This window comes from Pholcus phalangioides, unplaced genomic scaffold (genome assembly GCF_987345545.1).
Source record: "Pholcus phalangioides strain wild (caught in Gottingen) unplaced genomic scaffold, Ppha-v1.0 ptg000028l_1, whole genome shotgun sequence".
Lineage (NCBI taxonomy): Eukaryota > Metazoa > Arthropoda > Arachnida > Araneae > Pholcidae > Pholcus > Pholcus phalangioides.
This window is the reverse complement of record NW_028301618.1, coordinates 11,636,596-11,651,006: the sequence shown is the minus strand read 5'-3', so window position 1 is coordinate 11,651,006 and position 14,411 is coordinate 11,636,596. Positions and strand designations below refer to the sequence as shown.

Here is a 14,411-nt window from a genome sequence, read left to right as displayed (position 1 = left end):
AATTGTTTTTATTTGAGATGAGTACATATTTAACTGCTGAAATCGTAGAGGATGTTTCGTGCCTGATTTATTTCTATGACGTTGTCGAACTCCAAGTAGACAATGACTGAAACTGGTTGGACGAGCGGAGCTTTAAACTTTGTTTCCAGTCGTAGGTTGCCGTGTCTGATCAGATTGAAATGATCGCCTTGGCAGAGATCGGCGCTCAGATCAAAGGCGTAGATAGCGTATCCTAATGGAAACTCACTTCTAGAGATATCTATACCCCTGTCTTGACAGGCTTTTTCAGTCCCTAAAAACAAACTATGATACGCTCTGACATATAATCCTTGATCATATTGGGGCTCTAGAGGCTTGAAAGGAACTGGCTGCCCGTCAGTATACGTGGCTATGAAGTTAAGGTCGTAATGTTTAAACTCGAACGGCGATTTGCTATACGATCCCGAAAAAGCGTCGTTGTCTATTATTCCGACTACTACCCTTTTGGGTAGTTGTCCAACGACGACACTGTCTTGAACCCACGACATGCTTCCCTGATGTAGCGAGTAAACTTTACACACTACTCTGTCTATCGGATACTTGGCTGGAGTATGACTTAGAGCTTTCGCATGTCCTACAAGCACACCAGGAGACACTTTGACGTGCCTTATGTATAAACATGCGTCACGGAGAACAACTCTGAAGTTTGCACTTTTGTCTGGCGAAAGCAGACAGAATTCTGACTTGCTACGAATCATCTTTATTCTTAGAGAAACGAGATTCAGCAAGAGTCGCTGTTGACAAAATATGTCCCCGTGAATCGAACCAATCATGTCGACGGTCTTACTTTCTTCGATGAACGCCGCTCGCTGTATTAAACCCTCATTGGGGTCCTTTGACGTAGGGTCCACATCACTCATTTTTCCGGCAGTGTCTTTATAAAAGAGTTCAGTTGTCAGTTGGCTGGTTTTGCTTTCGTTACCGTGGTTCAAGAGTTTTTCTATCATAGCTCGGTAGGGGTACGTGTTACTGGAAGATGATATCAGACGGTCATTCAGAGAAACATTAACCTGGGAAAACATGGATTGCAAGAAAAGATTCACGGGTGCGACTTTACTCTCTTTATCTAGAAAAGACCCATCACCTTTCACGACCTTAGCTTTCAGGTGAATTAACGTTTGAGAGAGATCCAGATACTCGTCACCACTTCCTCCAATGTTAAATTCCAGTGGGCCACCATCGGAGGCGTTTGAAAGCGGGTAATAGGTGACCCATTTTCCGCTTTCTATGGTAGTTTGTGTTCCGGGTAGAGTGAAAAGGTTGAGTTCAGATTTTGCCAGTTGAGGAGAATCCTTCAAGAGAAAAGCCATCACGGATCGAAAATATCGTGTGTGTTCCCGCTGGGTCGTTTGGCTAAAATGATGCGTTTCGCCTTCTTGCGTTTCCTTTTATGTCCCGCTCCAAACATGGACCGAGTTTTGGCCACTGCTTTTTCTGTCAGTATCTTTCCAGCTTCACCCATTCGTCTTTTCGCTGCTCTTTTAACGTTTTCACCTTCAATTACGTCATCAACTATATCAGCGCCAGAGCGTAAAATCTGTCTACCAACAGTTTTAGCACTCTTTTTAAGAAAAGGCATGGCTACTCTAAAAAGACTTCCGAATATACTACTTAGACCGTATCCTCTCTGCATTACAACACCCGAATAATACGGCAGTCCTTGTCCGGCTTGTTGGACATAGTAGTCCTCAAACTGTTTAGTGCAACAGTGGTATGGAACCTTCATCTTTCGTATCTAGTTCGTAAATGACAACGGACCGATAAGACCAGTGTTTTTATAAGAACTGTCTCATGCGGAAGTGAAGAATCAGAATCGACTTTCCTCTACTGAAAGGTATGTGATTTCCCGAACTATCTCGAATTTCTATCTGTATAGTCTGGAATTCTTTTCGAACTATAGGGAGATAGTGAGGTCTATCATAATGAGAGCTTATAACCTCGTTATCTTTTCCTTTCACGCGAACGACTCTCAGTAGAGGAGCTTGCACATCTTCCACAACCTGAGGCTGCACAATATCGGAATAGATGTACAAAACTAGAAAAAACACGTTTGTGTCAGCAACGTAAGGACTTTCGGTAGTTTCTTCGATCAGCGTTGGCTCGAATCCCAGTAGCTCAGCAATGCCAGTTTTTAACAGAAGTTTTGCCCCATCTTTTAGTGTTATTTTCACTTTCCTGGTGTTTTCATTGTAATTGAACAATATTTTGTTTCTTAAAGCTGGTATCTTCAAGCCGTTCAAGAGATCTGGAACTGTCTCGTAATATCCGACTGGTACGTTTCTTCCCTGCAATTTATCATCACCAAGATCGAACCCGAACAGATTATTTTTTTCGGTTATGTTGTACCACGTGTGAGAATAAACAATCTCCGAAAGCGCACATTCCCATTCGCCAGTCAAACTTATTGGAAATGGCAATCTTGTGACAAAATGAGATATAGTGTTTTCAGGATAGTATGACCCTGAACTGTCACTGGGAAGTGTTACATAGAACGACATCTTGTTGAATGACCGATAATTGTGTGAACACTGTCACTTATATGCGCTTGAGATGACTCACCCATACGTTGAACTTGCTGTCGTAGCCTTTAAATTTTACGTAATACTCCATCCTACCTCTTACCTTGCGTCTCTTTAGAATTTTTTCTACTTGGTAATACTCGCTCCGCTTCACTTTCTGCAATTCAGATTCGTAAAAAGTACCATGGACAATCTCGCCACCAGAGTCGGCTATCCTGTACACAGGAGGAAAGCGCTCGAGTCTCTCTTTAATAGTGAAAATTTCACGAGTCCAGTTATGTTCATATCCTTTCTCAAAAACCATTTTTGCGCGACTTATGCGGACTGTATCTCCGATGTCAAACTTGAACTTTGTCTTCACGGGTTTCAAGATATCCTTATACAGTTCATTCCAAACGACCGATTGATTCTCTTCGGTAACAAGAACGGGTTTAGTCTTTATACTGCGGTGCCATGTGTTGTTGTAACTATGCATTAGTTCGCTTAACACGTCTATGTACTTGTGCGTATTTTTATGTGTGAAATATTTGAACATTTTTTGTTTAAGAGTTCTGTTGAACCTCTCGACAACAGAGGCTTTTTTCTCGCTTTCTGTTGAAAAATGCATGACATTCATCGATTTTAGATAAGTTTGTAGAGTTTTATTTTTGAACTCTGTACCTTTATCAGTCTGCAAATACTTGCATACGCGGCCTCTGAAAATTTTTCTGAACGCTTCGGTAACTTTTCCAGTTTTATCTTTCAAGGGTATGGCCCAAGCGAACTTTGATAAAACATCGATGCAGGTAAGTATGTATTTGATACCTTTGTTTTCCTTCTTCAGGGCCTGCATGTCTACCAAATCGGCTTGAAATTGTTCGTTTATACCACCCACTATCACCCGATTTCTCTTAAAATTCTTTCTGGATGGTTTGTGCAATGTATATGCTTCGTTACCCTGCAATAATTCTTTGACATCTTTCAAAGTTACGTTTTTTCCGGTTTCTCTAAGACGCCTGTGAAACGCGTTGATTCCGCCAAAACTGGCCGGTTCGGAGGGACTTGTATATTTGTCCATATTTTTTCAAAATCGGATATTCTTTTCCTAAACCTTATCGCATCCTCGACCCAAAACCCTCTTCTATCCTCGCCTCCAACTACGAATATTGATACGTGATCGCTAAAACACACCTGTTTCTTAGCTCTGTTCATTAGCAAATGAGAGTATAATTATATCGTGTGAGAATATATACTAGAAAAAAGAACACAGGTTTTTAAATTTTCACATTCTTTATTGCTTCGAAAAAAAAAAAAGTTACAGGCATAATCATTGAGGAGACATTATTTGTTCAACGGAATTTTTAAATGCTTCGTTTCCTCTAGGTACTTTTCCAAATTTCTTCTTTCTCAGATTATGTCTTATGAGTTCCACGATATTGGTTCCCGGGACCACAACGCCATCTTGAACAAGTTCGCCATCCTCATTCCAAAACAGCTGTCTGTTGTTCACTTTCATGGTGTCAACCAGTTCTCTAGCTCTTTTCTTGTGACTCGGAGCGGCTTTTCGTATGATCATGTTCTCGAAATCGAGTCTTGTATCATCTTCTTTTTTTCCCGGGGTGTAATGTGATAGGCCTCCTCGTGGTGCACCCTGGGTAATGCTAAATCTATCACACGTCATTGTCATCGCTTATTTGTGCTCATTGTCATCGCTTATTTGTGCTCATTGTCATCGCTTATTTGTGCTCATATCCTTCACTTTCAATAGCCCAGATTACATGTTTTTTTTCTACACATCTTGGAGTACTTGTCTCGCGTCTTGTTTTGTCCTGTACATGTTTATGTCTTGTGTCCAACCCCTCATTGTGGACCCCGCTTAGGCGGGGAGGGGTCCTCCCAGACGGGGCGTTGCTTCTAGCGTATGCTCCATCCGGGACGCTGTCTACCTGCGTGTTTGCCGTGCGTGGAGACCCGTAAGGCTGGAGATGGGGATTCTGGTTAGCCTGATGCGCTAGCTTTGGCCTCGGATTCAGCCGAAACGGGAGGCTTGGATTAGCCCCGTCCAGGTCAATCGGCTGTGGTCGCCTCGGTGGCTGAAGGGGTTACACTACTGGGCAGGTAGAGGGGCCGGACGTCGTTGAGGTTTGTTGGTGCTGCTTCACGACGATCTTGGATCTTGAACGCGTCTGCTCGCCTGCTTTGGTGGTGTATAGCTCCCACCTAACCTGACGTTGCTACTAACCTTCACCGGTTACGTGTGCGCGTCCCCTCGTAGGGCTGCATGGTGGGTGGGAGTGGAACAATACCCATTCAAATATGGGAAAAAATCAACAAGATCAGCAAGTGGGCACATAATAACGGCTTCTCATTCTCCGCTGACAAAACTGTCGCTATGCACTTTTGTCGGCGTCGAGACCTACATGATGACCCACAATTGTTTCTAAACAATAGTCAAATACCAATAGTAGAAAATACAAAATTCCTCGGCGTCACATTCGATAAAAAACTGACTTTCAAATCTCATATTGCGCAATTAAGAGCTCGTTGCATGAAGACGATGAACCTCTTGAAGGTCATCTCGTCTACATCACGGGGAGCAGACCGTAAGTCACTCATTCTTTTGTATAAAGCTCTAATAAGATCAAAGCTCGACTACGGTTCCATTGTATACGGGTCAGCACCTCGGAGCTATCTGAGTGTGCTCGACCCAGTTCATCATCTTGCTCTCCGCATTTGTTCTGGAGCTTTCCGGACTTCCCCTATGGAGAGTCTGTATGCTGAATGCAACGAGCCATCTATTACAACAAGACGCCAACAACTTTCTTTGAAATATTATATCAAGATGAAGTCTTTACCAGGTCATCCACTTCATAATGTCATCTTCAATCCGTCATTTTATAGACTTTTTGCTGCTCGCCCTTCATGTGTTCCGTCTTACGGTCTTCGTATGAGGGCACTTGTGGAAGAACTAGAATTAGACATCAGTCGTGTGGCCCCAATTGCTTGGCAACTGGCACCATGGAAGCAGTCTGCCAGATGTCTCTCTTTCATTATCATTATACCCTAGAGCCACCACAGCAGATGTCATATACCGACAGATTTTCTTTAGGCACAGGGGTAGGTACAACAGGTACTTCCCCATATATACCGACGGCTCCAAGAGGCCTGGCCATGTTGGTTGTGCCTACATCTGCTGTGAGGAGACATCTTTTAAACTTCCCGACATATTTTCTATTTATTCGGCAGAGCTGTACGCAGTCCTTCAGGCTCTACGTCATATACGACGCAAATGCCACCGACGATGCATCATTTATAGTGATTCTCTCAGCGCATTACAAGCACTGTGTTCCTGTACGTTTCACACTCATCCATTCATTCATGCCATTTTTCATGAACTGCATTACCTCATTCATCATGGTACCACAGTAAAATTTTACTGGGTACCAGGTCATGTAGGAATACCGGGCAACGAAAAAGCAGACACCGCAGCTCGAACAACAACCAACATTGATAATAGCCTTTTGGTACCTGCCAGTGACCACTTCTCAATCCTCCGGGAAGTGATGCATCACCGCTGGCAGGATCATTGGAACCATCAGATAAATAATAAACTTCATGCCATCAAGCCCACACTTGGCCATTGGCGTTCGAGCTGCAGAACTAACAGAAAGGAGGAAGTTCTGCTTGCCCGGTTACGCATAGGACACAGTCGCCTCACACAATCATATTTGTTATTACGAGAGAGTCAACCAGAGTGCCCTCATTGTCAAAGTCCATTGACCATTGCTCATGCTTTTACTTGTTCATATCATCGTCATCATTTTACGGCCGCTTTTGGTCAGAGTCATCTTTCACTTCATGACATTTTAAATGACAATAGCGATGCATCTCGCATTTTTAAATTCATCAAAGCCATTGGTTTATATGACAAATTATAGTTTTTATAATTTATGTCATTGTTTTACGTTTCATGTTCCTTTTTATATGTTTTAGTTTTTTGACATGACAAAAGGACATCTTTCTTATTTTTATGTCTTGCTTTGGCGCAGTTTGACCAAATTGGTCCTTGCGCCAATAAATTGAAAATCCAATCCAATCTTTCTTTTCCCCTAAAATTTCAGTATTCGCATTTTCTGTGAGCGCTAGGTACCTTTGCAATACCTGCAAATACTGTTTCGCTTTTTCATCGTCTCTCAGACCTTTTCTCTTGAGGACAATGTTGATATCACCATCTAACTTGCTTAGCTGTTGTTCAATTGCGTTCAAATGTCTATCTGCCGGAACGATGACGTATTTTTTAGCGTGCTCCATTTATGAGGGAGGAGATAAATGATATTGCGGCTGGTAAAAGTAGACTGAGAAAACCGTCACCTCTCTGGACTAAAATACGCCGTTTTTTATATAGTGGGAGATTCTTCTTGGACAAATTTCTCAGACTCCTCTTATGACGACTGAGTTTCGCTTTCTGAGATTTCGTGACGGGAACGTTGCCTTTTAACATGTTAAGACACACTTCACATAGAGCCCGTATGACACTGTTGCTACTTTTCTTTATCAGATGAGTACGCTTCTTGCCTCTACAACAGGTGAGCTCTTTAAGAGTTTCTAAATTTCGTTGTGCATACCTCGACATCTTGATCGTCACTGACAGTCGAAACCTCTTTCTCGTATATATGTTACCGGCAAAGTATGAAATCCAGGCATTCTATAGAATGCCTAGGCATTGTATAGAATGCCTGGTCGTTTCAGGCAAAGTATGAAATACCGGTTTTATTCTATACTTTGCCTAGGCATTCTATAGAATGACTAGTCATTCTATAGAATGCCTAAACACAATCCAGGCAAAGTATGAAATATCTTCTTCCAACAAATCTCTTTAGGGGCGGTATAAAATATTACATAAAATTAAAATTTCACAGAATTTTCTTTTTTTTTCGTTCTTGTGAAAAAGGATCTGTTGAGGGGCGGTATAAAATATTACAATTTCTTCGAATTAATATTTCGCAGAATTTTCGTCATTTTTTCCCGGAAAAGTTTCCCTTTCGCTCTCGTGAAAAAGGATCTGTGGAGGGGCGGTATAAAATATTACAATTCCTTCGAATTAAAATTTCGCAGAATTTTCTTTTTTTCCCGGAAAAGTTTCCCTTTCGCTCTCGTGAAAAAGGATCTGTGGAGGGGCGGTATAAAATATTACAATTTCTTCGAATTAAAATTTCGCAGAATTTTCGTCATTTTTTCCCGGAAACGTTTCCCTTTCGCTCTCTTGAGAAGGGATCCCTTGAGGGGCGGTGTCGTCAAATTAAATTTTCACACGGTTTTCTTCGATTTTTCCGGGAAACCTTACCGTCTGGCTCTCTGGAGAAGGGATCTGTTTATAGGGTCGATATTCTTATTCATAGTTGTAATTATAGTGATATAATTTATGCGTCGAAAAATAATTTCAATAGTTGATTTTAATAAAGTATAAAACTATAAGCATCTAAAAGTAGGCTTTGTAGATTCTACAATGTAGAACATTCGCGACAAACCACGGCATTCTTGCAAAAAAAGTCGGGACAGCCAAAATAAAGTGAAAATACGGAAATGTCCCGGGAAATGCGTGACATATGTGTCATATGCATAAGATCACCACAAAACGTTTGCTAAGTAGGCCTATATTTTGCTATTTATCTTTTATTTTCACTGTCCCGAATTTGTTTTTCAAAATGTCCCGTATTTTCGACTAAACTCACTTGACTCGCTGAAACTCGCTCAATCTTGACTGAAAACGTGGAGGAAGATAATTTTAATTTCTTACAAATCACGGTACGATTAATTATGATTGTAAACATAAACGTTCATGTCGTATATATATTTGTGACGTGTTTCTTTTTTACATAACAAAAACAAGACATTTTTAAATAAATATCAATAACATAACATTTATTTCGTAAAATACATTTTTATTTACAGCAATTTATTGTAGTCCTTCTTCGTACATACCCATCAGCATTTCTTTCCCATCAATTTTAACCATAATTATCAATTTTTCAAAATTTGACAATTTTTTGAGAGATAGAATAGCAATAAGCAGGGTGACCATACATCCCGTATTTCTCGGGACAGTCCCAGTTTTTTTCTGTTTTTTTGCTGTCCCGACTTTTTTGCAGAAATGTCCTGAGTTTTCAAATATTTTCAACGAAGTCAACTTGACTTTTTATTCTTCAAATCAACGATTAAAATTATCTTTCCAGCTTAGAAATTACATCACGATAATGAGGCTTTTGGAATAGACATCATAATCATCATCAGCATTCTCAAAGGGAACACCCCCCCCCCCCCGAGCCAAGATTATAGTGTTATTTTACAGGAAAAAAGGTAAAACCCCCTCAGAAGGTAAAAAAATCTCAATTCCCCCTCGAGAAAATTCTGCGTACGCCTATGATCATCAGTATCACTTGGAGGGATAAGCACAGCATGCTTTTCCCATGGAAATCAATGTTAAAATTGCCGAATTTACCGTAGAAATGTGGAAATTTAGTAGGGTTTTCCGCCTCATCAATAATTTTAAAAGTTGAACTGAATTCTCGATTTTCGAAAAATTGAGTTCGCTTAGAAATATGAAGCACAGAAAATTAAATATAAAATAATTAGCCGGACCTACTTTTGAGTTAGATATTCATGCAATAACATTGATTTATATCTTCTCAAGCACAAAAATGAGAATTAATACTTCTGTATTGTTTTATAATCCACCTATATTTATCAGCCACCTCGTTGGGCATTTTGCCTGTTGTGGCGTTGTATTTGTATTTGTATTTGTTTTATAATATCCAATATCATCAATCTATATAGTTTAGGATGTTTTGAAGTTAATTATGGGCCCATAAATTACACCGAGGAAATTCCGCAGCTTTAATCAAGCATTTTTTGAAGCAAAAGCAGGCAAATCCATAACTTGAGCTTCAAGAAAATTTTCGAAATATCTAGCACCCATCAAAAAGAAAAAAAAAAACAATTCATTTCTATGTTTCTTTAATTTTGATTTATGTCTTTCATGAGTTGCGCAGGAAGTCGCCATATTGGTTACCATGTATGTCTCTCCAGAAAAAGGGAAATATCATGTGATTCAAAAAGCCTCATTAAGAGACTAAAAACAAGAATATTCATCTCACACATTTGTCATGTTTTTTTTAATTCATTGCAATTTGAAGTGGCACTTTATTTCTCGCGATTGGCGAATTTTCAGTGATTTTAGCACGAGTTAACGACTTCGCTTACTTTTGGCATCATTTAGCGATAATTGACATTGTCCCGCACTTTCCCGTATTTCGAATCCCAATTTCACGTATTTTTCTCGAGCAAATATGATCGGCCTAACAATAACCAATTCTTTACTTAGAATCTCTATCTCCCGTATTTCCAACGATAAAATATGGTAAACCTACGTATACCAATTTGTTTTCCGTGACCGACATACCACGGTCACTTTCCCTCGAATAGATGAGTTAACGGGCGCTTTATACATTATATTTTTTGTTCATAAATCCGTAGATAAAAATTTCGGTTACTTCAAGACAAAATGATATCGCATAGTCCGCATTTGCAAGTTCCATTTATCAATGATGAAATATTAACAGTAGAAAGACGGAACGGGGGTCTTTTTGACCCTGTACGCTGTTTAAGCTTACATATCTCTGCTAAGAATAAACCGAACCACCTGGAATTTCTGGACTTTTCCTAAATTAACATGTTCTTATTGTATACCAAAGCTTCCTTTCGTTACCTTTTTAACAACGAAGCTACGAGCGGATATACCTAGAAAGACCGAAGGGGGCATAGTGACCCTTAATTATATTCTAGCACATTATGCGGTAAATACTACTATCGTCGTCACAATTGATTTCTAAGTAGGTTATAATCCTTCTGAAAGTCTTTTTTGCATTTGACCTTGTGTGTGACCTTTCTTTTCCTCTCATTCTTATCTGCAAGTGTCGTCAGCAGGTGTGTCATTTTTGGTTTTTGTCAAGCATTCTTGCCATATTATCCGTTAAATTGTTTATTCTGGGACGTAGAAAATTTGAGTGCATGTGATCTTTTCAAACAGTTTAGAACATAGTTTCAAAAACTTTTTGTTCCATCGCCCCCTTCTTCAGATAAATTTTTCCCCCATCACCCCCCAACTCAAGCGAACCCATAGGATCCTATGTTATACCCGTGGCTTCTATCGCCTCCTTGGCCCTTTCTATCGCCCACCAGGAGGCGATATTGCCCACTTTGGGAAACATTGGTTTAGAATGACAAGAAAACGTATATTTACTGAAGAAATACTCCAGGAGATGCAAAGATTAGATGAGAGAAACTCTGGAAGCAGTTATGATGAAAGTGCAGAAGAGCATAGACCTACCCTATGTCGAACTGTAGTGAAGAAAGTAGCGGTTCTGATGACGAAGATTTAAATCAATATAAAATTATTTCTCGGGCGCGGTAGCCCAGGTCGATAAGATACTCGCCTAAAGTACCAAAGGATGTTTAGAGGTGTCGCGAGTTTGATACCCGGTTCGTCTTTGTCAGAAAACTTTCCTGGCACAGGGGTACAACAGACACGGCGACTTGACCGCATGAAGTCCCTCACTGAGGAGTTAGTGCACCAACCTCTCGATGAGCTTAGAAACAAGCTTGCCGTTCGGAATCGGCAATAAATTGTAGGTCCCGGTCTAATTAGCTCTCGTGTGCAGAAAATGACCGTGGTGTGACTCATTATAACTCGTTGAAGCCACAGAAACGATCTAAGAAACTGTAGCAGATGGGAGCATATGGAAAATCATAGAACCTTCCTCAACTTTAGGATGTCGAGGATCGCAAAATATATTGAGAGAAAATCAAGGCCCCACATTTTATGCGCTCAAAAAACATAAATGAAAGTGTTCTGGGTTCGTGACGCCTTATTTTCTGCGACAAAATGATTCGACATATACAGAAGCTGAAGCCCATCGTCGTCTAAATAAAACTTCTTGGTCAGTTTCTTTGCTTGAACTGGATGCAACGATATCCGTTATGTATGCAAGAGGTGCAAAAAACTTCCTACTGAATTCATTGTGGTCGTCGAGATTTGGGGTCCTCTATTTTTTCCCCAAACAATGACAATATATCGTTTCAAAGAAATTTTGAAATTCATGCGATTCGATCAGACCAATTTTCTCTTGCATGTTCACAATGGATTTCATTCATAGAATACAGTGTGACTTGCTACAAAACAGGGCCCAATCTAACTGTGGACGAACAACTTCTACCCTCAAAAGCAGGACGTCCATTTACACAGTATATCCCAAGTAAGCCAGACAAATTTGGGATAAAATTCTGGCTTCTTGCCTGCGTTGATTCCAAATATATTCTGAATGGACAGAAAATCAGTTTCGATTACACTGGGACAGATAACACCAGACCAGCAAATCAACTTGTCTATGAACATGTAATTCGATTAGTCAAACCTTATCTAGGAGAACGTCGAAACAAAACAACAGATGATTATTTTACATCACTGAGATTATGTGCATTTTTGAAAAGGACAGGCTTGGTTGGGACCCTTCAAAAAGACCGTCGTGAGGTACCTCCAACTGCAAAAACAGGAACACAGGATCTATACTCGTCGATAGTATTGAAAACTGGAACTGATATCACGCTGACATCTTATCAGAGAAAAAAAAAAAATTAAAAATGTCTAGTTCTGAGTTCACTTCATACTGATGTAACTATCAACGAAAACGTGAAAAAGACCCCAGAAACAGTTGCCTACAATAACGAAATTAAATATGGAGTCGACATCGTGGATCAAATGGTGCGATTATACACCAATAAGAATGGAAGTCGTCGCTGACCAATGCATGTTTTCGGAAAAAAAATTACGAACCTCAACAGATCCTTTTTCACGAGAGCGAAAGGGAAACGTTTTCGGGAAAAAATGACGAAAATTCTGCGAAATTTTAATTCGAAGAAATTGTAATATTTTATACCGCCCTTCAACAGATCCTTTTTCACGAGAGCGAAAGGGAAACGTTTTCGGGAAAAAATGACGAAAATTCTGCGAAATTTTAATTCGAAGGAATTGTAATATTTTATACCGCCCTTCAACAGATCCTTTTTCACGAGAGCGAAAGGGAAACGTTTTCGGGAAAAAATGACGAAAATTCTGCGAAATTTTAATTCGAAGAAATTGTAATATTTTATACCGCCCTTCAACAGATCCTTTTTCACGAGAGCGAAAGGGAAACGTTTTCGGGAAAAAATGACGAAAATTCTGCGAAATTTTAATTCGAAGGAATTGTAATATTTTATACCGCCCCTCAACAGATCCTTTTTCACGAGAGCGAAAGGGAAACGTTTTCGGGAAAAAATGACGAAAATTCTGCGAAATTTTAATTCGAAGAAATTGTAATATTTTATACCGCCCCTCAACAGATCCTTTTTCACGAGAGCGAAAGGGAAACGTTTCCGGGAAAAAAAGAAAATTCTGCGAAATTTTAATTCGAAGGAATTGTAATATTTTATACCGCCCCTCAACAGATCCTTTTTCACGAGAGCGAAAGGGAAACGTTTCCGGGAAAAAATGACGAAAATTCTGTGAAATTTTAATTCGAGGAAATTGTAATATTTTATACCGCCCCTCCACAGATCCTTTTTCGCGAGAGCGAAAGGGAAACGTTTTCGGGAAAAAATGACGAAAATTCTGTGAAATTTTAATTCGAAGAAATTGTAATATTTTATACCGCCCCTCAACATATCCTTTTTCACGATAGCGAAAGGGAAACTTTTCCGGGAAAAAATGACGAAAATTCTGCGAAATTTTAATTCGAAGAAATTGTAATATTTTATACCGCCCCTCAACAGATCCTTTTTCACGAGAGCGAAAGGGAAACGTTTCCGGGAAAAAATGACGAAAATTCTGCGAAATTTTAATTCGAAGAAATTGTAATATTTTATACCGCCCCTCAACAGATCCTTTTTCACGAGAGCGAAAGGGAAACGTTTCCGGGAAAAAAAGAAAATTCTGCGAAATTTTAATTCGAAGGAATTGTAATATTTTATACCGCCCCTCAACAGATCCTTTTTCACGAGAGCGAAAGGGAAACGTTTCCGGGAAAAAAAGAAAATTCTGTGAAATTTTAATTTTATGTAATATTTTATACCACCCCTAAAGAGATTTGTTGGAAGAAGATATTTCATACTTTGCCTGGATTGTGTTTAGGCATTCTATAGAATGACTAGTCATTCTATAGAATGCCTAGGCAAAGTATAGAATAAAACCGGTATTTCATACTTTGCCTGAAACGACCAGGCATTCTATACAATGCCTAGGCATTCTATAGAATGCCTGGATTTCATACTTTGCCGGTAACATATACATACCGTATTTGACAGCCTTGATCAGTGCGCAATGGGGAAAATTAAAGCCGTGTTTGAAACAGCGGACTTTGGGATTTGGTAAAGAGGGGGGTGTAGGATAGTCAATGAGATCGTGGCAGATCTTCCCCGTCATCTGCCCAATGAATTTGCATTTTTCAAGTCCTTTGCAATAAATTTCAGAATACGAATCCGACAACAATGAGAGAATTTCTGAACATTTTTCATAAGGCATGTTGCCGCCCTCCCATGAAATGTGGTGTAGATTAGACATCACCCACGTAGCAGACGCCCTTTCTTTACCACTCAGATCGAGCCAGTCATAAGGTGGTTGAAAAGTATAAGTCTCGTAACTACTGCCATCTAACGAAAAGTAGGCCAGTTCTTTAACTATAAATCCTCTCGAAGTACATTGGAAACCTTCAAAGTCTATGACAAGACCCCCTTCCATGATGTGACCTCTTCGACTGCTTGACACGAAATGAATTTATCTGG

At 39.8% G+C, this 14,411-nt stretch overlaps 1 protein-coding gene across 1 annotated transcript; it reads right to left on the bottom strand.

Moving 5' to 3' along the window:
* Window positions 1–29: 29 nt before the first annotated feature.
* LOC149067965 (uncharacterized protein F54H12.2-like) lies at window positions 30–1,349 on the bottom strand. The gene has a single exon (XM_089252132.1). It carries the CDS (start codon window positions 1,347–1,349, stop codon window positions 30–32), a length of 1,320 nt encoding a protein of 439 aa, XP_089108258.1.
* Window positions 1,350–14,411: the final 13,062 nt, after the last annotated feature.